General features: G+C 51.6%; 1 protein-coding gene across 2 annotated transcripts; it reads right to left on the minus strand.

Moving 5' to 3' along the window:
• Positions 1-10: 10 nt before the first annotated feature.
• On the minus strand, positions 11-26,794 carry CIB2 (calcium and integrin binding family member 2). 2 transcript variants are annotated; one of them, XM_510523.8, is made up of 6 exons: positions 26,514-26,794; positions 19,058-19,092; positions 6,528-6,639; positions 4,601-4,748; positions 1,102-1,297; positions 11-689 (listed from the first exon to the last, which is right to left on the minus strand). In XM_510523.8, exons 1-6 carry the CDS (start codon positions 26,562-26,564, stop codon positions 668-670), a joined length of 564 nt encoding a protein of 187 aa, XP_510523.1. In that variant the 5' UTR covers positions 26,565-26,794; the 3' UTR covers positions 11-667. The 2 variants fall into 2 exon arrangements, with proteins under 2 accessions (XP_510523.1, XP_009427907.1); XM_009429632.5 differs by lacking the exon at positions 19,058-19,092.
• Between the last annotated feature and the right edge of the window lie 953 nt (positions 26,795-27,747).

Here is a 27,747-nt window from a genome sequence, read left to right on the forward strand (position 1 = left end):
GGAGAGCAAAGGGATGCAAAAGTGTTTTACTACCAGGAGTTCACAAATCTGTGGACAGCACACCAGTGAGGATTCCACGGTGTTGGGGAGGCAGGCAGGGTGGTACTCATGACCCAGAGGCAGAGACAGGAGCAAGAGCCCTTGGGCCCACTGCACCCACAGCTTCACATTGTGAAGGAGGCCGGGAGAAGGGGAACAGGCAGGGGTGGGAAGCAGCCCAACCTTGGGTTTTGGAAAAAGATTGCATAGCTCGTTAAAACCCTGACCTCTTTTTTTTTTCCGCTCTGTCCTGGGTGACCAGGGTGTCTGCCAGCACTTGGACACGTCAGACCCCACCACCTCCTGTTGGGTTATCTGCCTTTCCCTCTGGGGGGGTGGGGAGCATTTCTGGAGTAGGAAAGGACTGGGGCATGGGGCGGGGTGCGGAGGGCCTGGAGAGAGGCCATGGGTCCCGGGGCTGGACCACAGCGGGGCTGTGGGAAGGGTCCTAACCTTCACAGGCCCCCTTCCTGGTTAAGGTTTTTTTTTGCTGAAAGGGCCACAGGATATATTTGTGGTGCAAACCCCAGAGGCTGCCACTGCTTTCCTGGGGAGCTTGGAGGCCACACCCATGTGACTGCAGGGCAGGATGGTGGACTTCTAGGCCCCTGCAGCCTCGGCAGTGTCCTCAGATCCGGATGTGGAAAGTGCTAGAAAGAGAGAAAGGGCAAGAGAGGGTGAGAGGCCCTGGGTCAGGTAAAGGCTCCTCAGGGAAAAGCACAGCAGGCCCCAGCCCCATGCTGGACAGTGCCTCATTAGGGAACCCTGCATAGTGGATGCAAGTAATCAACACTGGGGGAAGACGGAGGAACAGCGGTGCCCAGGGAGTTCTGCCCCCACTTATCACTGAAGGGGCCCCCAGGTCTTCAACCTTCCCCCTGCAGGGGACAAAGGCCAGTCACACGTCTAGGGCAAGGGTGGCTTGAATGTGACCTCCTGCTTCCTGGCCGCACACCACTGCTCACAAATAGCGAGTGATAGGGGCCTCAGCCCCAACATCCCGGCCTGCCCTGCCCTGCCCTGCCCTGCCCTGCCCAAGCCCGGCCCCTGTAGTGGCAGCACCTGAGGAAGTCAGGGGCCTTGGCAATCATGTCCTCGAAGTCAGCAAAGCCCAGCTTGCCGTCACCGTCCAAGTCAGCCTCCTCAATGACCTTGTCGCACACAAGCACCACCTCCTCCTCATCCAGCTCTGACTTAGTGAGCCGGGCCAGCGTCAGCTCCAGGTCCTCCTTGCAGATGAAGTTGTCAGTGTTGAAGTCTGTAGGGCAGGGGTTGGACACGTTCAAGTCCGGGCTGCGTGCACCCAGGGACCCCTACACTATAGCTCTTCCTCCTAGCTGGCCCCACTACCTCCACCAGCTTCTGATGTCCCCAGAGCATCTCCATGCACACTCTTGGGATACTGGATCCCTGCCCCTAAGACGGCTTACCCACCAGGCATCGCTTAAACACCCACATCCACCACCAACAACAACCCCACAATGACTAAACCACATCCTGAAGCAGGTCAAAAGTCCAAATCTGAGGTTTCCTGAGAACTTCAGGCTTAGGCCAGATAGCCCTTCCTGGCCTTAGCCCACAGTGGACCCTGTGTTCCCTTTAGACTTCTAGAGCTAAGGAAACTAAGGCCCAAAAAGGCCATGTGATTGAATCAAGGTGGGAGAGCCACTCAGAGATGGAGCAGGGATTCTGACTGGGGCCTATGGGACTCTAAGACCCATGTTTTCTAAACTGCACCCCGTTGCCTCAGTGGTGTGTGACCAGAAGACACGGTGGGTCAGGAGACTCAAAATCAAAAGACCCTTAGAGAGGGGCCTGTGCCTGGCCTTTGTGCACACAGAGCAGGGAACATGGTTTGATTCTACCCAGCAAAAGGCACTACCACTGCCCCAAAGCACAGCAAAATGGTTCAGAGGACCGAGCCATGCCTGGCCACATCAAAGTGAACTCTCTCTTCTTACATTTTGAGCCCAACTACCAGATCTGCACATGTGCTGTTTCTTCTGCCTGGGGTCCCTTCCCAGCAAACTCCTGGTCATCCTTCAAATTTTGGCTCACACATCACCTCCCAGTGGCGGGGCTTTCTAGCGATAAAGGTCCTCTTCCCCGCAAATGAGCTTCTGTTGCCCATTGGCAAACTCCGACATTATAGGTAGTGACAAAGACCCATCATGTGAGCATTATATGCTCTTTCTCATTTAATTTTCAAAACAAGACTATGAGGCAGGCACAACTGAATCTCCACTATACACATGAAGAAACAGAGAGGTGGCCAGGCGCGGTGGTTCACACCTGTAATCCCAGCACTTTGCGAGTCCGAGGTGGGTGGATCACGAGGCCAGGAGATTGAGACCATCCTGGCGAACACGGTGAAACCCCGTCTCTACTAAAAATACAAAAAAAAAAAAATTAGCCGGGCGTGGTGGTGGACGCCTGTAGTCCCAGCTACTCAGGAGGCTGAAGCAGGAGAATGGCGTGAACCCAGGAGGCGGAGCTTGCAGTGAGCTGAGATCACACCACTGCACTCCAGCCTCGGCGACAGAGCGAGACTCTATCTCAAAAATAAAAAAAGAAACAGGGAGGTGAAAAGGAGAGGTACCTGCCTGAGGTCACATCCCGGTCATTGTTGGACCCTAGAGCCCAAGCTCTTGGGGTGACTCTGCCCTGTCTATCTCTGCAGAGGCCTGGGCACAACTCTAGGGTATGCGTCAGGGGGTATTCATCTCTGCCCATGGCATGGGACATAGCAAATCTCTGGAAAGATTTGCTGGCTGGCTGGCTGAATTCCTGTGGCCATTTAACCTGAGTAAACTGAGGCTCAGAAGTGAGATGATCCTTGTTGCAAATGAGGCCCCAGGCCTCCCCAGCGCCAGACTAGGAGGGCCCTGGCTGCCTCTCCCCACTCCACCGCCAGCCTAGAGCAGCAAGGAAGCCACAGTTCTTCCATGTGTTCCTGTGCCCACCCGGTCCATGCGATCTGCACGCCCCTGTCTTGGGCAGACAGCAGCCCGTCCCAGGAGCAATGCTATGGGGTCCAAGACCAGGCGGATGTTGGGTGGAATCTGAGAAGCTTTTTACATGAGCCATGTGGGCATAGTTTGTGGAGGGCAGACTGGCAGGTATTTTCTTTCTAATATGCAAGCAAAACGTGGGTGCACAGACAGAAACCAAAGTCCTCTGAAATAAACATGATAACTAGAAAGTGAAACGTCAGTCTGGGCATGGTGGCTCACACCTGTAATCACAGCACTTTGGGAGGCCGAGGCAGGCAGATCACCTGAGGTTGGGAGTTCGAGACCAGCCTGACCAACATGGTGAAACCCCATCTCTACTAAAATTACAAAAATTAGCCAGGCATAGTGGCGGGCACCTGTAATCTCAGCTACTCGGGAGGCTGAGGCAGGAGAATCGTTTGAACTTGGGAGGCTGAGGCAAGAGAATCGCTTGAACCCGGGAGGCAGAGGTTGCAGTGAGCCGAGATCACACGATTGCACTCCAGCCTGGGCGACAGAGTAGGACTCTGTCTCAAAAAAAAAAAAAAAAAAAAAAAAAAAAAAAAAAAAAGAAAGTGAAATGTCAGCCCCTGATAGGCCCTGCTGCCTTGGGATCCAGTGTCTGATCAAAGGTGCTGAGGACAGGAGCTTTGACCTTGACTCTTCAGGTCCAAGTTGGGTCCCAGCCCCTTCCTAGGCCTTAGGCATCTCAACTGAGGTCTATCTGAGGATTTGACACCAGTCCCCATGGGTCTGTCAGGCCAGCACAGGGGGTGAGCTCGTGGGTATGAAGTTTTCTCCCTGTGGCTGTGGGAGAAGCATGAGTCCTTGGCTCATGAGTGCCCGCCGCCCTCTGGTGGCTGGTGAGACAGCAGGCCTGAGGGCAGAGCTGGGCGGGGTGAATCCAGGTGGCCCTATCTCAGGCAGTATTGGGGGGGGCTCCAGAGGCCCCCCTGCAGGCCTGGCCTTACCACCATGGCCTAGGCAGCCTCTCTGGCTCCTCCATTTTACACCTCAAAGCTGCTGAGTGATCCTTCTAGAAAACAGAGCTGCCCTTCCTCACTGGAAACCTTGCAGTGGCCCTGGTGTCTGGATCACTAGGTCCAAACTCTGTGGCTGGCTCCCACAGCCTGGCCCCAGATTCTCTCCAGACTCATACCGCCCCCTGTCCCACCACCTTCCAAGTTCCTCCCATCTCCTTATCAAGCTCTGCGCTTCCCTGTGTCTGCATGGGCTGCGCCCTCTGTCAGGTCTGCCAGCCCCCTCTTCTCCAGTCCAAGCCTCTGCTAGTCCCTGCTTATAGGTCATGCCTGGGACCCCTCCCACACTAACCACCCGACCTGGGGTGGGCGAGTCCCTCCCTCCTTCGTTCTCAGAACCCTCACAGATGTCTCTCAGGGACTGATCATCTCCCTTGGCCACCCCACTGGACAGGTACTCTTCAGAGGACAGATCAGCTTCACTGTTCTTGGTGTCCCTAGGGCAGGAGCCAGCAGTAACCAGACAGGCTGAGGGCCCCACATGTTCCCCCCCACACATTCACGACCCCCTCCTCTAGCCCTGGTTACCATAGATCTTGAAGGCATAGTTTGCCTTGAGCTCTCGGGGAGCCGACTCGCAGAGCACGGAAAACATGTCCACAAAGTCGTTGAAAGTGAGGTTCCCCTCACCATCCTCGGAAAACGCCGCCACGATCCTTTCTTTGAAGGGATTCTCCTGAAGAAAACACACACAGCAATCACTGTGGGTGCAGGATAAGCAGGAGGGCCCCGGAGCCAGACTGTGGACAGCCTGTGTGACCCTGGAGGAGTGACCGAATCCCTCTGAGCCTCGGTTTCCCCATCTGTAAAAAGGGAATAATAATAACACCTTCTCAATTGGGTTGTGATGGGATTAAATGAGCTAAAGTATGTAAGGTGTTGGTACCAGGCCCGGCATGTGTAAGAGCTCAGGAAGCATTCTATTGGGTCATGTCACATCATTAAGATGGGCACAGCCAGGGACAGTGGTGCACACCTGTAGTCCCGCTATTTGGGAGACTGAGGTGGAGGAATCACTTGAGCCCAGGAGTTTGAGGCTTCAGTGAGCCATGATCGTCCCACTGCACTCCAGCCTGGGCGACAGAGCAAGACCATGTCTCCAAAAAAAAAAAAAAAAAAAAAAAATGCTGAGCACAGCCAGTGTGTTCTCACTGGAGGCACTGCCTCATCTGAAGCAGAAGCACAGATTCGTCCTGTTACCCAGAAGAGCACACAGAGGCTCTGCCTGGATGTGTAGGGCTCTGTCCCCAGCAGAAGAAGATGACAGCCCAGGGCACTGGTGGCCCTCAGCTCAGGCCGTGTCAGGCCAGGATCGTGGGAGGTGGATGTGGGGTCAGATAACTGGACCAGTCAAGCAGCAAGAGCCATACAGCCAGTTCAGGCCCAGGCCTGCCGTCACTCTGCTCCTGTGAATTCTCCCCTAGACCACCTTGGATGCTGCCTCTCCCAGGGAGCTGTACACGGATGCCTTCCTAGATCCCCAAATCACTCATCCTGCAGCCCTTCCATCCCAACTGAGCTAGCGCTTGGCTAGCGCCATTCCGTGCCCAGCCCAGGCCAGTGCAGGAGGCTCAGAGACAGACCACTTGGGTCCTACCCATGAGTGTCTCACCCGCTCCAGCAACCCTCTGAGCCTGCTCTTGAGCCCCTTGCTGGGCCAGATGGGGTGCTGGTCCAGGGCTGAGCCTGGGGCCCATTGTCTCTCAGGACTGAGGTCACAACCAGAGTGCAGGCCCCAAGTGGATGCCATATAGCACTCTGACTCCACCTTCAAGCCACACATCCCAGGCCTGGCAAGGGGCTACTGACGAAGTCCCACTGCAATGGGGAGTTGTGCCCCAAATGCCTTCTTAATGCTGAATGCACTTTACATATTATGGATAAGGAACTCATGAAACGAAACATTCAAATATATATGGTCTGAGGATCAGCAGCATCAGTCTCACCTGGCAGCTTGCTCGAAAAGCAGAATCCTGACTCTACTCCACATGTACTGAGCCTGAATTGGCATTTGGACAAGATCCCCGGGGAGTTTAAAATTAAATTTTAACAGGTACGTTAAAGTCTGAGAAATGATGCTATGGATGACCACCATGCTGACCTCAGTGAGAAGCCACAGCCAGACAAGGGGGAGACAGAAAAGTTATCTAACAAAGCAGACACAGGTCTGCCAAGTACAGCAGGCTTGGGGCCACTTAACAAAGGGACAAGCAAATGAGCACAAGCCCATGGCCTGCAGTGGGGTGGCCACTGATGTACAGCACCCTTACAGAGCCCACATAGCTTATTTATTCAGAGTACAGATGAGGAAACTGAGGCACAGAGAGGTTCTGTGATCTGCTCAGAGCCACGCAGACACAAAGGGTAGAGCTGGGTTCAGCCCAGACCTGGGGGCCTCTGCTGCTGGTCCAGAGGCACAGATCCCCTGCTCGCCAGCAAGAGGTCCTGCACATACCCGGAGCTCTGGCATCTGGATGATGAGGCTCATGGGCACGTGGACGATGGGGCTCTTCCTGTAGTCCATTGGGACGAGGTTGGGGGCCAGCTCGTAGAATCGCGAATGCAGCCTTGGAGGAAAGCAGAGAAAAAGCGCTGGAGGGGGTGCCATCCCTAAGCCCCAGCAGCCCGGTGCTGTCCTGCCTAGGCCTCTGCCTCTGCAGAACATCCTCAGCCAGGACCAGGTGAGGGGCCAATGGGAGGCTCTCTGCTCTGCCCACAAGGTATGAAGTTGGGAGGGAGATGAGTTCTGCCCAGACCTCTGTGCTGATAACCAGGTTGTGTCCAGGCCTCCCTATTTCCACCACACCCACCCCATCAGCACCACCACCATCACTCCTTGGGCCTGCGTCCAAATCTTTTAATTTTTTCTCCTTTGGGCTCTCATAAGGGTTTTCTATGCTGAGGATACTGTGCTAAGCACTTAACACATCACCTAATTTAATCTTCCTCCACATCACTGTGCAGACAGATGCATCCTGACCCCAGTTTACTGCTCAGCAAACAGGGCTGAAGAGGTTAAGAGTGATTTGTCTAAGGCCACATAACTAGAAAGCATCAAAGGCCATAGGTTGAGCCCAAGATGGGAAATCCAAGCAGAAACTCTTAGCCACTCTTCCCCCTTACACTCCTGAGGGTCCATCAAAGCCTGGGCCCACTTCGTGGCCCCACCACCCCAACTTAAGCCCTGAGGGTTGGGTCTCTCTGGGAGAGCTCTCAGCAGTCCTCACACCCTCAGGAAGCCCCTATGAATGGGTCACCCATAACCTCTCTAACTGGGGGCCATTGGGACCCAGCCTGCTACCCTGGTGGGCCTGGCCCTCCCTCCTCACTGATGGGTCAGGTCCCTAGCTCCTGTCCCAGCCTCCAGGAAATCAAGCCCACCTCAACAAGCTGCATGGACCCTCAAAGGTGTAAGGCATCCTGGCACTGTCTCACTTGGAAGCTCCCTTCCTCCCCGCCCCCTGCCCATTATTCAGTCTTTCTTTGCCCTATGTCCACTTGTCCAGGTCCCTGTCATGCCAGAGAATAGCCCCCCATCCCAAGACAGGTACAAATTGTATTTAGATGACATTGTGAGCTGCGTGTGGTGGCCTATGCCTGTAAACCCAGTGTTTTGGGAGGCTGAGGTGGGAGGACCACTTGAGGCCCAGAGTTTGAGACCAGCCTAGGCAACACAGCAAGACCCTGTCTCTACAAAAATGAAAAAAAAAAATTAGCTGGATATCGTGGCTCAGTCATAGCTACTTGGGAGGCTGAGGCTGGAGGATCACTTGAGCTTGAGCCCAGGAGTTGGAGGCTGCAGTGAGCTATGATTGCCCCACTGCATTCCAGCCTGGGCAACAGAGCGAGACCTTGTCTCTAAAAACAAAAATTGTGTCCATTAAGTGCTGCCATGGGTGGGACAAGTGTAAGGGGCATTGACTGGGGGCTGAGGTAGGTAACCTGCCTAAAGTGATGTCCTAGGCTGCTGGCGAATGGATTAGGTATGACCCTGTATCTCCCAGGCTTGGGCCGGCCCTGCCACCCCCAAAGCCAGATCAGCCCAGGTCTCCTTTTAAGTGGCTTGACCCTGTGACACACCCCAGGCCCACCTTTATCAAGCCATTCAGCACAGCCACCCAACCTTCCTTGGGTTCTACCAGTTCTTGTGGTCCTGCTGCCTACTGTCCTTAGCAAGGCACCTGACTACTTACCCAGCTCAAACAGATAATAACACCAGCTATCATTTAGCAAGTGCTTACTCTGTGCCAGGCCCTGAACTAATCTTCTCTGTGGATTGCTTTACTCATTTTAATCCCCAAATCACCCTGAGAGGTAGATATTAGTCTCCCATTTTCAGGTAGGGAAAACTGAGGCTCAAGAATCAAGTGTCTTCCCCATCCTACATGGCCAATGAGCAGTGGGAACAGGACTTGAACCCAGGACCTCTGGACACCAACCACTTGGCTCCTCCCTGCAAGTCAAGCCCTGGTAAGCACATCATCTGCTGGTTCAGAGCCTGTCCAGGGCAAATGAACAGTAAAATGCCACATGCCCACTTTGCCAGTCGCACATCCCTATAAAAGGGTCTGAAATTACAAGGATGTGCCATGACTTGGAGACAGAGCAGGAGGGGAAAACCCCTAAACTTGTACTTTGGGTGGGAGGAGGCTCAGCAAATGCCAGGGCAGTGGGATCAAGCTGAGACTCTCCACAAGAGGGCACTCAAGGACTTTCTTTGCTCCTATTTCTTGCATAGAAGAAAACTACTTTTTTTTTTTCTACACTGTCCCCAAATAAGGAACAATCACTTGTTTCAAAATTCATGTATCTTCTTTCTTTCTTTCTTTCTTTTTTTTGAGACGGAGTCTCGCTCTGTCGCCCAGGCTAGAGTACAGTGGCGCGATCTCGGCTCACTGCAAGCTCAGCCTCCCGGGTTCAGGCCATTCCCCTGCCTCAGCCTCCTGAGTAGCTGGGACTACAGGCGCCCGCCACAATGCCCGGCACAGTTGTTTGTACTTTTAGTAGAGATGGGGTTTCACCGTGTTAGCCAGGATGGTCTCAATCTCCTGACCTCATGATCCGCCCACCTCGGCCTCCCAAAGTGCTGGAATTACAAGGCATCTTCTTTCATAATTCATGCATCTGGTACTTTGACATATCCATTGTGCTTCCAACTGCTACATTTCCCACTTGAGCTTGACCCCACCTCACGTGTGGCGGTGTGATGTTGGAGTGTTTCTAGGGGTTGGCCTATACCTCTGAAGTTTTGTGGGATGGCTGCAGCAGGAGCATGAAGTCAGGCTGAGGTTGGAGCCCTGCCTACACCTCTCATTAGCAGTGTGGGTAAGTGGGTTAATCCACTGAAGGATAAGTTTCTCTATCAGTAAAGCAGGGGCTATTCTACTGTTCTCACCCTGGATGTTCATAAAACCACTGGCCTTCAACTGGCAGCTTTTAGCATGCTGCCTGCCACGTCAGAGGCTCCCTGGAAGGGGTGGACTAGGGAGAGAGGCTATGGGTGCTTGGCAGGGTTGAGGAGGTATCCTCTGGGGTGGGAAGGCCAGCTTCTACCCTGGGACACAGATCTGTTCTAAAACAGTAACTAAAATCACATTGGAATTTTTCTTTAAAGAAAAATCCAAGGAGAATTTGAAAACCCAAATCACTGTGAAAGAAACTCTAAGCATTGTCAAAGAACCACATCTCTGTCACCTCTCCCCCTATAAAGGGCACTGAATTCAAGAAGAGTTATATATTAGTCCTACTGTAACATCCAGGACCAGAAACCATACTTACGCTACTTGAACTGCCCCCAAGTATGAGGCAAGAAATGTGAAAACTCTCACTTTATTTTACAAAGTTAACAAGAACCCTGATACAAGAACCTAATATGTAGCATCCAGAATGGACCAATGGCACTTGCATAGATAGATGAAAAAGTCTTATAAAATAACATACTGGGGGCCAGGCACAGTGGCTCATGACTGTAATCTAAATGTGCTTTGGGAGGCCAAAGTGAGAGAATTGCATGAGGCCAGGAGCTTGAGACCAGCCTGAGCAATGTAGTGAGACCATGCCTCTACAAAAAAAAAAAAAAAAAAAAAAATTAAAAATTAGGTGGATGTGGTGATATGCATCAGTAGTCCTAGCTACTCGGGAGGCTAAAGTAGGAGGATCTCTAGCCTGGGCAACAGAGTGAGATCCTGTCTCTAAAAAAAAAAAGATACGTAAAGAAAGAAAAAAATAACATACTGGTAAATCAAATCTAAGACTTTAAAAGAATAATATGTTAGGATCAAGTAGGATTTATTCCAGAATGCAAAGATAGTTCAGTATTTGGAAATCTGTGGCTACAAATCATATTAAGCAAAAAACATTTGGACCAATTTGATAGATGCATTTATGACTGTATATGTGAATACAGAAAAATATCTGAGAAGTTATATACTACATGTTTACACTGATAGTCCCTGGGAGGTGGGAGTAGAGAAATGTGAAAAGAAGGAGGCTTTTACTTGTTATTTCACCTACTTCTCAATTATTTGAAATTTTAGAAGTAATTAATTATTTATTTATTTATTTTTTGAGACAGAGTCTCGCTCTTTCGCCCAGGCTGGAGAGCAGTGGCGCAATCTTGGCTCACTGCAACCTCTGCCTCCCGGGTTCAAGTGATTTTCTCATGCCTCGGCCTCCCAAGTAGCTGGAATTACAGGGGCATGCGACCACACTCGGCTGATTTTTTTATATTTTCAGTAGAGATGGGGTTTCATCATGCTGGCCAGGCTGGTCTCGAACTCCTGACCTCAAGTGATCCACCACATCATCCTCTCAAAGTGCTGAGATTACAAGCATGAGCCACCGCACCTGGTCAAAAGTATTTTAAAGTATACGTTATTTTGTCAATAAAAAAAACTTAAAATTCTTAGTAAAACAGAAACAAAAGGAGTTTCTGCTTAGGAGCAGAAACAAAAGGGTATCTCCTTCTCTTTTTTTTTTTTTTTTTTTTTTTTTTTTGAGTCTTGCACTGTCACCCAGGCTGGAGTGCAGTGGCTCAATCTCAGCTCACTGCAGCCTCCGCCTCCTGGGTTCAAGCAATTCTCCTGCCTCAACCTCCTGAGTAGCTGGGACTACAGGCGCCCGCCACCACACCCAGCTAATTTTTGTATATACTGGGGATATACCCATCAATGTGGGATGCCTATAATCACCATTATTATATAACATTTCTCCCCAGGAGCACTAATCAATGTACTATTCGCCATCCAGGTCCATGAGTTCTGCATACGTGAGTCAACTGAAGACAGAAAATATTTGGAAAAAAGAAAATTGCATCTACACTAAACATGTATAGATTTTTTTTATGTCATTATTCCTTAAACAATACAGTATAGCAACTCTTTACACAGCATTTACATTGTATTAGGTATTATCAGTAATGCAGTAATGATTTAAAGTATACAGGAGGTGCCGATTTAAAGCATATAGGAGGGGCTGGGCACGGTGGCTTACACCTGCAATCTCAGCACTTTGGGAGGCCGAGGTGAGCCAATCACTTGAGCCTAGGAGTTTTGAGACCAGCGTGGGCAAAACAGTGTCACCCTTGTCTCTACAAAAAATATATATATATAAATTAGTCAGGCATGGTGGCATGTGCCTATAGTCCCAGCTACTTGGGAGGCAGAGGTGGGAGGACCACTTGAGCCCAGGAGTTTGAGGCTGCAGTGAGCCATGATCACACCACTGTACTCCAGACTGGGCGACAGAGATCCTGCCTGACAAAAAAAAAAAAATTATACAGAAGGATGTGCAAAGTGGATAAGGTTATATGCAAATAATATGCCATTTTATATCAGGGACTTAAGCATTTGCAGTTTTTGGTATCCTTGGGAGGTCCTAGAACCTATCTCCCACAGATACTGAGAGAGGAATGTAATTAGTTAAGACAGTAAAATAGTACACTTAAATACTGGAGAGGAGGCAAGTTACCATTTACTGGAAAACCAAAAATAATTAGCTTAAAGACTATTTGAAATAGAAAGAGTTCAGAAGCCTTTCTACACAATAGTTTTTCTATTATGTATTAACATTAGCCTTTTCAAAAGTAGGATTTGGCTGAGTGCAGTGGCTCATGCCTGTAATACCAGTGCTTTGGGAGGCCAAGGGGAAAGGATTGCTTGAGGCCAGAAGTTTGAGACCAGCCTGGGCAACACAGTGAGACTGTTTCTATAATTTTTTTAATTAAAAAAAAGAATTCACAATTTAAAAGAACAAAAAAAAAAAACACAACTAAGTATAAAATTGGTATAAAATGTACTAATTTTGAAGTATCAAAAAAACCATGAAAGTTTAACAAAAGATATAAAAATATTTTAGGTACTTAAGATAACTATTGTGCATTCCTGATCGGAAAGACTTAATGCTGTAATGATGACGATGCTCTGTTCATTTTTCTGTAAAATGAATATGACCCTAATCAAAACCTGCAAGTGATCTATTTGGGATCTAGCCAGCCCAATTCAAAAGTTTGTTTGGTTAAGTGTTTATTCAAGCTACTGGCAAAAAAAAAAAAAAAAAAAGTTTGTTTAGAAGAATAAATGTAGGAGTGTTGCAGGGGAACCCTGAAAAAAAGAGAAACTGGGGAAACATTTGTCCCTATCAGGTATTAAAACAGTTTAAAGCTATAATAAGGACAATGTATGAAATAGACATTGGCATTTACAAGGCAGACTAGTAGAAGTGGTAGATCCCAATGTAAATGAGAATGAGCCCACGACACAGCATTTGAAATCAGTGGGGAAAAGATTAATTCCTCTGAAAGTCACAAACCAGCAATCCACCAGTCATGCCTAGTTTCCATATAGCATTTTAAAATAATTAAATTACGTTGAAATAATAAATTTAGAATTTTGCTGCCACCATATACAGATTGAAAGATCTTACACTATAAACCTGGGTTTCTTAATCAAGATGGTCTGAATTCCCCCAAGGCAACAACTAGCTGGGGCTAAGGAGCAGCTATTTCTGCAGGTGTCTGTTCTAAAGAGTTCCCACCCGACTAGACAGCTTCATTTATTTACAGTGCATGCTGGCCCCCCTGACAGGCAGCTGAGCTTCAGACTCTCGGGTTATTCACTGAATGATCTGGGGTCAGAAGACAAAAAGCATATAACAGCAGTGGGAGGAAAAAGCAAAAGTCTTAAAAATATCCATTATCTTTGATCAGGAAATTTGTTGGAAATACCCAGACATGTGCAGTTATGTGAATGGTACCACAAGAATATTCACTGAAGTACAAATTAAAATCATGAAAAGTTGGAAATCTAAATGTTCAACTCTACAAATTAAGAAATATCCATTAAATGCAGCCATTTAAAATATTATATCAGAATATCTAATGATATTGAAAGTTGTTCGCAAGATGTTAAATGAAAAAAGCAGAAGCTACAGTATAATCCCATTTTTTTTTTAAAAAAGCTTGTATATATTTATATACTCACGAAAAGAAAGACTAAAAGGAAGGCTGGTCACTAAAATGTTAGTGATTATCTTGGGTAGTAGGGGGACAGTAAGATCTTTTTTCTTATCTTTTTTTAACTTTAAAAATTGTGATAAATGGCTGGGCAGTGGCTCACGCCTGTAATCCCAGCACTTTGGAAGGCCAAGGCGGGCAGATCATGAGGTCAGGAGTTTGAGACCAGCCTGACCAACATGGTGAAACCCGTCTCTACTAAAATACAAAAAACAGCCTGGCCTGGTGGCGCGTGCCTATAACCCCAGCTACTCAGGAGGCTGAGGCAGGAGAATTGCTTGAACCCAGGAGGCAGAGGTTGCAGTGAGCCGAGATCGCGCCATTGCACTCCAGCCTGGGTGACAGAGCCAGACTCCGTCTCAAAAAAAAAAAAGAAAAAAATTGTGATAAAATAACAGAAAATTTACCATCTTAATTATTAGTTTTTCTAAATCGTGCTAAAATGCACATGCCATAAAGTGTACCATCTTAACCATTTTGATGGGTACAGTTCAGTGGCATATTAAATATGTTCACATTATTATGCAACCATCACCACCACTGATCCACCTCCAGAACTCTCTCCATCTTCCAAAACTGAAACTCTGTACTAATCAATAAGTTCCCATTCCCCCTCCTCCCAGCCCCTGGCAACCACTATTCTACTTTCTGTTTCTAAGAATTTGACTACTTGGCTAGGCCTGGTGGCTCATGCCTGTAATCCTAGCACTTTGGGAGGCAGAAGCGGGTGGATCATTTGAGGTCAGGAGTTCGAGATCAGCTTGGCCAACAAGGTGAACCCCATCTCTACTAAAAATACAAAAATTAGCCGAGCGTGTTGGTACACGCCTGTAATCCCAGCTACTTGGGAGGCTGAGGCAGGAGAATTGCTTGAACCTGGGAGGCAGAGGTTGCAGCGAGACACAGACTTTAAAAAAAAAAAAAAAAAAAAAAAAGAATTTGACTACTCTAGGTACCTCATGTAAGTGGAATCGTATATGTCATTTTGTGACTGCTTATTTCACTGTGCATAATGTCCTTAAGGTCCATGCATGTTGTAGCATGGGTCAGACTCCTTCCTTTTGCAGGTTGAATAGTGTTTTATTGTCTATCTATACCATGCTTGGTTCATCTATTCATTTGCTGATGGATTGCTTCCACCTTTTGTGAATAATGCTGCTATGATTGTGGGTGTACAAACATCTCAAGACTCTGCTTTCAATTCTTTTGGGTATATACCCAGAAGTAGAATTGCTGGATCATGTGGTGATTTTATTTGTAAGTGTTTGAGGATCCACCATACTGTTTTCTTTAGCTTTCTTATCTACTTTTACAATTTGCCTAAGGAAAAGCAATTTTAAGCATATATATACTTTTTTTTTTTTGAGATGGAGTCTCACTTTGTAGCCCAGGCTGGAGTGAAGTGGCATGATCTCGGCTCACTGCAACCTCCGCCTCCTGGGTCCCGGTTGAAGCAATTCTCCTGCCTCAGCCTCCTGAGTAGCTGGGACTACAGGAACACACCACCATGCCCAGCTAATTTTTGTATTTTCAGTAGAGTTGGGGTTTCACCATGTTGGCCAGGCTGGTCTTGAACTCCTGACCTCATGATCCACCCGCCTCAGCCTCCCAAAGTGCTGAGATTAAAGGAGTGAGCCACTGCGCCCGGCCAATTTTAAGCATATTACAAAACAATACCATCTGACTTTTTTTTTTTGAGACAGAGTCTTGCTCTGTTGTCCAGGCTGGTGTGCAGTGGTGCAATCTCAACTCACTGCGGTCTCAACCTCCTGGGCTCCAGCACTTCTCCCACCTCAGCCTCCCAAGGAGCTGGGACTACAGGCACACACCACCAGACCTGGCTAATTTCTGTATTTTTTTTTTTAGAGACAGGGGTCTCACCATGTTGGCCAGACTGGTCACAAACCCCTGAGTTCATGTAATCCACCGGCCTCGGCCTCTCAAAGTGCTAGGATTACAGGTGTGAGCCAACGTACCCGACCACGATCTGACTTTTTGATAAACACATACAAAAGAAAAACACTGGCATAATATATACCAAAAGATTAACAGCCTTATTTCTGGGTCATAGGCTCACAGGTAATTTTTTTTGTCTTCTCTTGACTGGCTTCATTTTCTAATTTTTCTACAATCATTATGTATATGTGTAGTAAGTAATTAAAATAGGTTACACAAAGTTTTTAAAAGGTTGAGAAAATAAACAATAAAATAACAAGTAGGCAAATACCTTGGAGTGCTGGCTGGGTGGGCCTCTCTGTGTACCAAGGGGACAAGGACTACTGTCCCACTGATTAAAGAGCACAGCCTAATTAGGGCACAAGGGAAGTCGAAGTGCTAAGCTCTTACCTATAAAAAGCAAGGTGACTGAATAGGGTGGGCTGCCCACTCGGGCTCAATGTGGGAATGCAGGAGCTGTGTCCTGGGGAGCAATCGGATCTAGCTGGGTGGGGGCAGGGCAGAGGGAAGGAGAATTGGAGGCGGGCTATCTGTGACTCGGTATCACTGCCCCAAAGTTGCCACAGAGCTGGGCCCCAACCTGCAAAGAAAAACCTCCTGCTCAAGTTTCCTCCTCGCCATCTGGTCAGTACTCAGGGAGCAGCTTACCAAGAAAACCATCCTGGTGGGGGTGGGGAGTAGCAGCCCTGAAAGGCCCTTGGGAGCAGGGAAGATGAGCATGGCCTGGGGCTGGATAGCCTGGCTCTGCAGCTGACCTTGCCCTCTCTGGGCTCCAGGCCTCAGTTTTGTCACCCGGACCTGAGATGTGAACAGTGGAGAGGGCTCTCCTGGAGGGGCAGTCAGTCATGCTGGCCTCTCCACAGAGAAGGCTGGAGAAAAGCGAAGGGGGGTGAAACCGGAATTGAGCCATCATGGTCATGCCTGTTCCCTCTAGGGACAGGCAATCCCGAATCTGTCTTGTCTTAACTACCCTTCCCTGAGGGTGGACAGGTGGGCAGCAAACTCCAGGTAGCTCTTTTCATGTTTAATAACACCATCACCCAGCCCTCCCGGACACAGGGGCCTGTGAGAAAACAGCTCCTGCAAGCAATGTCATCCCCATGCTGCAGACGGGGCCTCAGGCTTGGGTTTTGCTCTGGTGTTGAATTACAGAGCCTAGGGTCCTGATGCGTGCAGAGGGGTGCAGGCCAGGGCTGTGGGGAGCCAGGACGCCTCTCCTCAAGCCCTCTCACCTGCCTGGAGCCCCTCATTTTCCAAGGGGCCAGGGATACCCCTGATATGGTTTGGCTGTGTCCCTACCCAAATCTCATCTTGAATTGTAGTTCCCATAATCCCTACGTGTCATGGGAGGGACCTGGTGGGAGGTAATTGAATCATGGGGGCAGTTACCCTGAGGCTGTTCTCATGATAGTGAATTCTCATGAGATCTGATGGTTTTATAAGGGGCTTCTCCCCCTTTGCCCAGCACTTCTCTCTCCTGCTGCCATGTGAGGAAGGATGTGTTTGCCTCCCCTTCTGCCATGATTGTAAGTTTCCTGAGGCCTCCCCAGCCATGTGGAACCGTGAATCAATTAAACCTCTTTCCTTTATAAATTACCCAGTCTCAGGCAGTTCTTTATAGCAGCATGAGAATGGACTAAAACAACCACCAAAGGCCCATCATATTGGATCGGATTCCCGGACTGGCCTTCGAGCTCCTCTCTCCTCTTCCCCACACAGGCAATCTTGCTGCTGTCAATGAGACCACGGGAGGATGGGGGTGGGAGTGGGAGCAGGAGAAGCTGGCCTGTGTCTCACCTCTGCTACTCCCCAGCCTGGAATGTTCTCCCTCAGCCAATCCTACCTGTCTTTCACCCACACACTCTTCATATGGTCACTGGTGGCTAACAGGTGCCATGCTCCCTGTTAGTCCTGCCTGATCGCAAGTCTGGTGGGGAGCTGGGCCCCTGGGTCCAGGAACCCAAGGAGCCCCTAACAGGCTGTTAGAGCAGCTGGGATAGCACTAGGATGGCAGGGTGTTGGGGGTGCTTATAAAGGAGATGATTCTGGAGTTGGGTCTGGAAGGATGCATAGCAATGCTGTGGGCAGAGGAGAGGCGAAGGACACTCCAGGGAGTGGAGATAGCCAGTGCAAAGGCCGAGGCAAGGGGCTTTTGTTGCCAGAATGAAAATGGCCGTGGGCCTCAGAAGGCAGGCAGCTTGGGCTTGGCATCTACAAAGGTAGGGAACCCGAAGCTCCCTGCGAGGCTCAAATGAGGCTCCATGCCAAGAACTCTGAAAGGTAAAAGGTGCCACAAGAATGCCAGGGGTGACAGCTTTGTTATTCCAATACCGAGAGCCATCCTGTCGAAATGGGGACCTCACCCCTGACATCTCTCAAGCTACAGGGCAAATCCCACTTATCAAACACTATACCCCAGTGTTGCTGCCTCTCGGCAATGCTATGAGGGTAGGTTTCACTATCCCTATTATACAGAAGAAAACTGAGGCTCAGGGAAGGTCAAATGGTTGCCCAAGGCCACAGATGCCAGGTCTACTGATGCCAGGCCTGGAGGCTTTGCCCCTTGCTCAGACTCTCTAAGGTGGTGGAAGTGGGGTATCCCCTGCCCATGCAGGTGACAGGTTGGAATAGCAGCCTGGGTAGAGAGGAAAGCCGAGAGGCACTGCCTGAATGAGCAGAATGGCTAGGGCAGTGACAAGCTGCAGCACAGCTCTCTTGGGAAGCTGCAATGGGCTCTGGTCCCAGCCTGACCATCGATCTCCAGGGGAAGTGATCCTGGGACTTTGCTGGCTTTTAGTGCCACCTGATAGCCCAGGCAGAGGGGCCTAGTGAGGCCCGTGGGGCAGTTTTCTTGGTATTCAGTGATTCCTGCTCACCCACTGGTCCTGGGGTTCTGAGGCTGCCGATCCCCTTCATCTTTCCCATCCAGGTCCACCCCCACCCCCATCAACAACAAGGAGAAGGGCTGTCCTGGGAAGAAGCAGAGCCCTGATGAATAGCTCAGGGGTGGTGGCCATGCCCTCAACTTTTAGACGTCCTAGGAGTGGAAGAACATCAAAGCTAGAGCCAAAGGGCCCTTAGGGACCCCTGGTCTAACAGACAGGGACTCCCTGCTATACCAGGACCCAGGATGCAGTGAAATAGCAAGGGACCTGGAGTCAGAGGCTGGGTCTTGAGTCCCTCAAGTTGCTAAGCTCCATCTGTCAAATGGGGTTAAATGGATTCTCTTGTTACAAGGTCACAATGAGGATTAAATAAGAATGTGCCGGAAACTACCCACCTGAAAGCTCATAGTAAGTAGATGTTCATTCCCCAGCAGGAGGATCTGGGCCCTGGGAGGAGTGGGAAGCTCTAACTCCATCCTAGCCCAGTGGCCGAGTGGGGACCTGAATGTGGCTCCTGACACATGCTGATGCTCTGCCTCAGCCCCAGGAGCACAGCCAGCCCATGTGGGGTGCCCCAGCCTCACCCCGGCCCCAGTCCCAGTCCCAACAGGGTGAACGAGAAGCCACACTTACTTGAGGATGTCCTTCTTATTGAAGAAGGTGCAGTCCTGTTGAGGGAAAACACACAACACACAGTCAGTGTGCGGCTCCCAGGCTTTCTTCCTCAGAGGCCTCGATGCCACAGGGCTCACAGGGGATAGCTCCAGACTGGGGACAGAAGAGTCACTACTATCCCTTTCCACCTTGCCCTCACCCACTGGGGACAGCTGGCTCTAGTAGGTATAGAAAATGCCTCCCAAAACCTTTGTCCATCCTGGGCTAGGCCTAAGGAGCTTAGTGCATGGTGGGGGGCTGTAGCACGCTTTAGGGTACACATGTAGGAGGAAGATGGATGCTCACAGGTATGCGTGGCTGATTTGAGTGCCAGTGGGATACACTGGGGGATGACAGGGAGGTGGCTGGGAGACAACTCCGAATGAGGACCCACAGGGCCACCTCGTGTAGCTGCATGGGGTGCCATCCTCACTGTAGCCCTGAGCATGGTGCTAGGGGGGTTGTGCAGTCCCAGGCTCAGAGACCGAGAGTTCCAGGCACATAGACTGGGGAAGCATCAGTATATACTTGGTGTCTGAAGCCAGAAAGGGATGAGGTCACCCAGAGAAGGGAGTGAAGAGGCCAGGGAGATATGGGAGGGAGAAACGTGGGCAAGGGGAACCGGGTAGCATCTGGGGTAGAGGTGAGGGTAGGGGCTGCTGGGGACCCCCAGGTAAGCATTACTCCAGGTGGGGGCAGCACTTGGCTCCTAGGGCCATCCAGATGACAAACTCATCTCGGAGGGGTCCTGTCTTTGTTTAGATGAACTGCCTCTATCCACAGCTTGGCCTGCCCAAGGTGAGTATCAACCACTGGGAGTCAGTGACAATGGCCACTATGCCAGGCCTTGGTGAAAAGTATAGAGGTGAAGAGGACCCAGCACTTTGTAAAATGCCCAACCGTAAAGGGCTTTTGTGCACCTCCCCTGCTGTTTAGCTCCTCCACCTTGGTCCACTGTTACAGCATGAAGGAAGAAGGCCTCCTAGGTCTGCAGAGCCCAGAGCCCGTAGGGCCTCCTGGGGCCATAAGCTGACCAGAGCCAGCTCTGATGAGGAGTGAATGGCTGAAACTCAGGCCTGCAAACAGCCAGGCTTGCCCTGAATGAGACCTGAAGCTGCTGGACATCAGGGCAATTGGATTGCGTGTTGAGAGGCCCAAAGAGAGGACGCCTGCAGGATGCACACAACATCTGGGGTTTCCACTGGGTGCCTTCGGGAGAGCTGAAAAGGGGAGAGCTGGTGGGAATTTCCAGGCCCCATTTGGCCCAACAAGTCTGTCCTTCTAAGCTGCTGCTCCCTGGGAGTTAGACTAAGGGTCCATGCTGCCTTCTTGGAAACACGAGGGGTTCTCCTGGGGGTCTCAGCTTTGCTTTTGACAGTGGTTCCTCTGTAGGAGCCCAGAAAGGCTCAGGCTGGGGAAGCAGTGCCCCCTGCTCCTCACCCAACACAGACAGAAAACTCCCTACTTAGCAGGCCTCAGGCACAGACAGGCTGGAGACACAGTGGGCTGATTTATCAGCAAACTCCAGAAACATGGAGCAGAATGTGGACTTCCCTCCACCCCAGGGCCGTTTCCATGGTCTAAGGTGCCCAGTGAGAAGGGCCAGGGCTCTCCCACCTAGCCTGGAGGAGGCAGTCAGCAGAACTGGAAATGGGGAGAGGTCCCAACTCCTGCTCTCTTCCCCCCGATCTGTCCTCCTTCCCCTCCCCTCTTCTCTCTCCTATCCCGTGTGTTGGAAAGGAACTATCCAGGTCCTGATTCAAGGGTTCTCCTGACAAAAGATGCAAACACTTCCCCTATAACCCTGCTCCCTGTCACAATTACTTACACCTCCCTATATCAATGGTCCTCAAGCTGTGGCTCCTGGACCAGCAGCATCAGCCTCACTGGGAACTTGGTGAAAATGTAGATTCTTAGGCTCCACTCCAGATCTCTTGAATCAGAAACTCTGTGGGTGGGGCCCAGGGATCTGCACTTTAAAAAACCCTCCCAATGATGCTGATGCATGTTGAAGTGTGAGGAAGACTGCTCTAGAGCAGAATCACTTGGGAGGCTGTTTAGGATACCTGTGTCCCCCATCCCTCAGCAGACCCCAGACAAATTGTAGAGAAATCCCCAAGGATGGATCCAGGCATCGGTGGTTTTCAAAGCCACTCAGGTGGTCCCAACGTGCAACCCAGGCTGAAAACCACATCACAACCAGTACATGATGTACCATGCACCTAGCACCTGGGGCTCTAAATATCCAATTTTTCTTAATCCGTATCATTAGACAATGGGGGTGGGCATTATCTCTCTATCTTAAAGATGGGCAGCTTGAGACTCAGCAAAGTTGAGTAGCTTGCCCTAAGTTGCACACACAGCCCAGGAGGGCTGGGAATGGAACTTAGGCCTCTGTGCTTCCCTTTCCCCTGCTCCCCCATCTTTTTTTTTTGAGACGGAGTCTTGCTCTGTCACCCAGGCTGGAGTGCAGTGGCATGATCTCAGCTCACTGCAACCTCCGCCTCCTGGGTTCAAGTGATTCTCCTGTCTCAGCCTTCCAAGTAGCTGGGATTACAGGCATGCGCCACCAAGCCTGGCTAATTTTTGTATTCTTACTAGAGATGGGGTTTCACCATATTGGTCAGGCTGGTCTCGAACTCCTGACCTCAGGTGATCCACCCAACTAGGCTTCCCAAAGTGCCGGGATTATAGGCATGAGCCACCATGCAAAGCCTTCTTTTTTTCTTTTTAAGGGGAGTAGACCTTGGGGCCCTCACTGGCAAGGAAGCAGAGGCAAGAAAAGATCCTCTGTGCTTCTTGGCCACTGCCTATGACTACAAACAGAGCCATGACCACTGTACACCAACCACTCCATGTCCTGCGTCTGCTGTGTATTCCTACACTTATACATAGCAGGTGCTTAATACGGGCTTGTGGGATGAGTGACCAGACTTTTCCATGTATGCCTTCCACAGCAGTTACATTATTTCAGTGGCTGCAGAGTCACTGCCTAGTCTTAATCTTTCTTCTCTTTCTGAACATTTAGTAACACCTATTTCTTGGTTTTAACATCACTGACAAAGCTGCCATGAACCTGCTCATCAACTGATGTTTCACTTTTTCTTCTGTTCACTTGTTTCCCTGGGACTCACCCCAAGGAGGCAGTGCACAGGTAGTGAATATGGCAGGTGTTCTTAAAAGCTTCTCAGGGCTCAGGGTGGCCTAGAAGTGTGGCAGGGGAAAAGGTTTGGTAGTCAGGGTCAAATTCTAGTCTAGCTTCAGACCCTTAGGCAAGTCATTCTCCTTTCTGAGCCTCAGTTTCTGCATCTGTAAAGTGGAAATAGTGCCTCTCTGAAGGGGACAGTGTGAAGAGCAAATGAGATAAGGTACAGGAAGTCTATAGGCCCCAGCTGATAGGAAACAGTGCAACAGCTCCATCCACCACCCAAGGTCCCAAAGGCATCTCCCCAGAGTCGGTAGCTCTGCTGTCTTTCCCTTCTCTGGAGTCACCAAACACCCTGCCCACCACTACACCCTCAGCTGCCCTGGGAGCTACAGCCCCATGTCTGAAGGAACCCTTTCTTATACTTTTGGAGAGCAAGTGCCCCATCACTGCTTAGTTCCTGACAGTACACAGGGACACAGGGACAGGTGTTCCGGCAAAGGTCAGGTCCGGGTCATGAGGAGTGGAAGGGAGGGAAGGAGAGAGGGGGCCTAACCCAGGAGTGATGGGCCCTCAGAACATTGGCAGCAGAAAACAGGACAGGCTGGGCTTTTACAGTAGAAGCCCAGATGTTTTCCCAGTTAAGGCTTGAGTTCTGCCTCTGAGCCTATATTCACCCTATTCCCCAACTGGAGTGCCCTCTCCTCTTTCTCCAGGTTGTCCAAACCCTTTCCTTTCTCCAAAGCTCAACTCAAGGGTGACTTGTTCCAGGTAACCCACCTGCCTCCCATCTCCTACATGCCTGGTCTGCCTGTGCCAGCTGTCAGGAGCCGAGCCATGGGCCCTCCCAGCTCTAATGGAAATGGCTCTCCATCCAGCTCTGCCAGCTCAGGCCTCAGCACTGCCCAGGGGACCATCACACGGCTCAAGGTCAGTCTCCAGTGATCTTAGTTGATCCCCACAAGAACCCTGTGACATGAGCACAGCTGGGTTAGTAGTTCCCATTTTAGAGGTGGAGACACTTAGGCCCAGAAGGGAACAGTGGCTTGCTAAGGCCCACAGCATCAACTACCCAGCTGACTTGAATCTAGGGCTTCAGAATCCTTGTCTAGAGTTCTTTGCTCTCCTGGAGCCATGCCTTAACAAGTATTTGTTCATTCATTTGACAACATCCTCCAAACATCTCTTTTGTGCCTGGACAGAGGCCATACAAGAAGGAAGATGGAGTGTAAACAGTGAGGTGCCCAGTAGAAACCATTCTGTGGCCACACAAGGGACCGGGGATGTATATGTGTCAGGCTCCCTGAGTACTCCCAGCTGAATGGATTGGTGGGGAGAGAGTCAGGGAGCCCGTCCCAAAGAGGTGAGGCCTGGCCTGGACAGAAAGATGGGCCAGACTAGGTTAGCAAAGGAGCAGGGAGAGCAGCAGGAGAACAAGGGCCAGAGGTGAGGGAGGGCTTGGCTAGAAGCCCTTCAGTGTGCCTAAAACTTGGGGTGCAAAGGGAAAGGGAGTAAGAAATGAGGCTGGAGGCCGGGCGCGGTGGCTCACGCCTAGAATCCCAACACTCTGGGAGGCCAAGGCAGGTGGATCACCTGAGGTCAGGAGTTTGAGACCAGCCTGGCCAACATGGCAAAACCCTGTCTCTACTAAAAATACAAAAATTAGATGGGCATGGTGGTGGGTGCCTGTAACCCCAGCTACTTGGGAGGCTGAGGCAGGGAAAATTGCTTGAACCTGGGAGGCGGAGCCGGGATGCAGAGGTTGCAGTGAGCCGAGATCACACCACTGCACTCCAGCCTGGGTGACAGAGCGAGCGAGACTCCCTCTCAAAAAAAAAAAAAAGGAAGAGAAAGAAAGAGATGAAGGAAGAGTGAGAGAACTAAGAGGGCGGCTGGCTGGAGGGGGATGGGCAGGAGGGGCGCAGGAGGGAGCAGTCAGACCTCCAGTTTGCAGGAGACTGAGCAGGCCTAGCCCAGGGCTCTGGCTGTGGGGATGGAGGAGGGGACCTCCAGGTGACCCACAAAAGAGGCTGAGTCACAGGCCTTGTTCTTAACTGAAAACATGGGCTGAGGGAGAGCAGAGAGTTGAAATGGCTGGAGGAGCAGCAGTGGGTGTTGGGGAGGCTGTGACCCCTGTTTTGGAGTTTGAGGGGTCTGGGGGATGGCCGTACAATGCAGAGGAGTGGTCTGGACAGAAGCTTAAACGTTGGGAATCACCGGCACCGGGAACCAAGAGGGTGCACCCTGCCCAGGAAAGGTTAGACTACCAGGCTGGGAGGTCCCAAGAAACCCTAGGTGTCACTTAGGGGAGAGGGTGCTGTAACTCAGGCTCACCCCCACTCAGCCCTGGCTGACACATGGCTGGCTGGAGAGCCAGAGGGAAGGAGATGTGGGGCTCTCAGGTTTCACAGCTCTCATTTCTCCCACCCCGCCTGGCAGGGTCTAGCTAGGCTCTGGCAAAGGATCAGAACCTAACACTGGGACTGGCTCCGATGAGTAACCCAATGCCAGGCTGGTTGGAGTGGGAACCTGGGCTCCCCACCCCCATGAAGCTACTCCTCACTTCTGAGCATGGCTTGCCTGCTTGCCCCTGCCCACTCCCAAGCCTTTATCCACGCTGTCCCCTCCACCTGGAATGCCTCCTCTGGGCCCCACTGGGCAAAACCCCACCTATCTTCCCAAGGCCTGCTCAAGTGCTGTATCGTTTCTGGACTTTGTCCCCCTTCCCTGCTGGCCTCCCGCTGCCCACTAGTGCCCTTCCCTAGAACACACTCCACCACCTGCCTCTATCACAAGGGCCACACACTGGAGGTGAGAGTCTGTCTCTGAGTGTCTGAGACTGAGTGCCTTGGGGACAAAAAGCACACATGGCCCAGCCCAGCCCACTCCCAACTAAAGAAGTGAGCCTAGGAGTCAAGATTCGAAATCCTGTGTGAGTCCTGAATGGCTCCTCAGCCTCTGTTTACACGTCTGTAAAATGGGCTAATAATCCACCTCACTGTGATGATCAAGTGAGTTGATGCATAGAGGGCATCAATTACTGTGCCTGGTACACAGCAGGTGCTCCATAAATGTGTCTCCCCTCTTCCTTCCCAGGGCCTCACCTGGGGAGCTGAGAAATCCATTACTGACAACTAGGGCTTCTAGGAGGAGAAGGGGCCTTTGTTTTACCTTCACCCACATCAGAGGACCCACACTTCACATCTGCTTTCCTTCACAGCCAAAGTAAGCACTGATGAAGGCAACAAGTGCCTATGGAGACCCTGTTGGTGTTCCTCCTGCCCAGTTACACAGGCCACAACACAATCCTGCCCCCTCCGCCTGGGGAGTCAGGGGAGAGGCATCAGATGTGGGACTTGAAGGGTGAAAGAGATCCTTTGGAGGGGGGAAAGGCATCCAGGCCCAGGAAATGGCATGGGCAGAGGGAGAGAAGGAGGGAGGAATGAGCCTGGTGAGCTGGAGCAACTGCAAATGGTTTTAAGGCGGCTGCCATGCAGAGGGCAGGGAAGGGACCTGGGGAGACTGGGGCTGCAGAGATAAGCTGAGCAATTGGCCAGGGCTCTGGGTAAGCCAAGGGGTTGGGCTTCATCCCGCAACCACAGCAAAGTTTTTACCTGGGTGGGACGGTATTGGGATTCCAGATCTGGAAAGCTGGCTCTGGAGGCAGGAAAACCTAGAAAGGTCTAAGGAGGTGGCTACTGAGGGCCTAAGGGAGCTGGGAGAGGTGGCCCTGGAAGGCTGCTACCGGGCTTGCGTTCTTGCTCCAGTTATCTCCATGCTGGGGTCAAAAGGAGCGAACCCCAGCAGATAAACACAGTCCCAAGGGAAGACCGCATGTGGAGACTGATGCACCCCACTCCTAAACCAGACAGGACGCCAGCTCTCATTTTTGCTTTACAGAGACTCGCTCTCCTGGGCTCCTTCCTGGGGCTGGGGGGCAGGGAGCGGGGAGGGCGGTCCTCTGTCCAGCCTAGTTTACTGACTTCCCTCTCCGGGCCAGGTGGGCGCTGGAATGGGTGGCTGGAGAGGGGTTCGGGTCCTGCCTAGGGCGAGAGTACCTGGAGAGACGCGCGCCTGAGAGGCTCTTCCAACTGGAAAGAGCTCTTATTCCACCGGTGGGGAAACTGAGGCACGGCGAGGGGAAGTCACCGGCCCAAGGTCACGCGGCGACCTGAAGGCAGAGGCAGGGTTTGAACCTGGGAGAGCTGGCTCTCGGGAGGCCTCGGCCAGCGACCGAGAAAAGGGAGGGGCGGCGGGGCCTGCGTTGGGGGCCGGGCGCGCCGAGCTCACCTGGTAGTTGTCTAGCTGCTCTTCGGTGAAGATGGTCTGCTTGTTCCCCATGGTGGCCGCCGCGCCGCCGCTCGCCCGCCCGGGCTCCGCCTCCCATCAGCGGCCGCCAGACCCGGAGCCAGCGCCCCGTGCCCGCGGCCCTCGGCAGCCCCGCGGCTGGCAGCGGCCCACGGTGGCCGGACCCTTCCCGCCCCGCAGCTCGCCCGGAGGAGGCGCGCGGGGGTCTCGGAGGCGGAGACGGGAACCCGGAGCGGCAGCGACTCCGCCCCCGGCGGGAAGAGGGGCGGGCACCCGGCTCCGCGGCTGCAGCGCGCCCGGGTCCCGGCAGGAGGCGACCTGGCCCTGGGAGACGCTGCCCGGCACGAACCCTTGGCTCCCGCGGCCGGAAGTGCTGGGGGCGCGCGGGGGTCTCGGAGGCGGGGACAAAGACCCGGAGCGGCGGCGACTCCGCCCCGCAGCAGGAAGAGGCGTGCGCCCGGGTCCCGCCGTGGGAGTCCAGGTCGCACGGCGTGAGGGTGCGGGGCCTGGGAAAAAACCCTGTCGAGGCGGGCAGTGGGGCGAGTGGCGCCCCTTGACCTGGGGCGGGGGCGGCAGCGAGGACTGTGAGTGCGTGGATCTAGCTGGGGCCGGGCTCCGCCACCGTCTCGCGTCGCGACCTTGGTCAAGCCCTTACCCGGGCCCTGTCCCTCTGGGGAGAAGGAGGGGGTCAGTCAAGCTGACATCTGAGGCCCTCCCGGCCAGGCCTCGGGAAGCCCATCTGGCCTTTGGCCGCGGCCTAGGCAGGGCATCTCAGACCTTCTGTGTTCCTTAGGGAGCAGGACAGGATTTACTTGGCTTTCTCTGAGCCCTTGGTTACAAACGTGAGACTTGAGAGGATTTAAAGGACTTGACTGTGTCCACAGAAGTGTGACAAAGGCCAAGACATTTTTTGGAGCTTTTAAGCAGATGCCATTGTAAGGGAAGCAGGACTTTACCTCTGCCCTCCTAGGGTCTTTGGCTGGGCTTGAGAATTAATTTGGCATAAGACAGATTAAGGGGAGAAAAACAGATTTAATACAAGTTTTACATGACGTGGAAGCCCTCATAAGGAAATGAAGACCCTGAGAACTGGCAAAATCTAAATACTTTTTTTTTTTTTGAGATGGAGTCTCACTCTGTCGCCCAGGCTGGAGTCCAGTGGCGCGATCTCAGCTCACTGCAACCTCCGCCTCCTTGGTTCAGGTGATTCTCCCAC

The sequence above is a fragment of the Pan troglodytes genome, chromosome 16 (assembly GCF_028858775.2).
Source record: "Pan troglodytes isolate AG18354 chromosome 16, NHGRI_mPanTro3-v2.0_pri, whole genome shotgun sequence".
NCBI lineage: Eukaryota > Metazoa > Chordata > Mammalia > Primates > Hominidae > Pan > Pan troglodytes.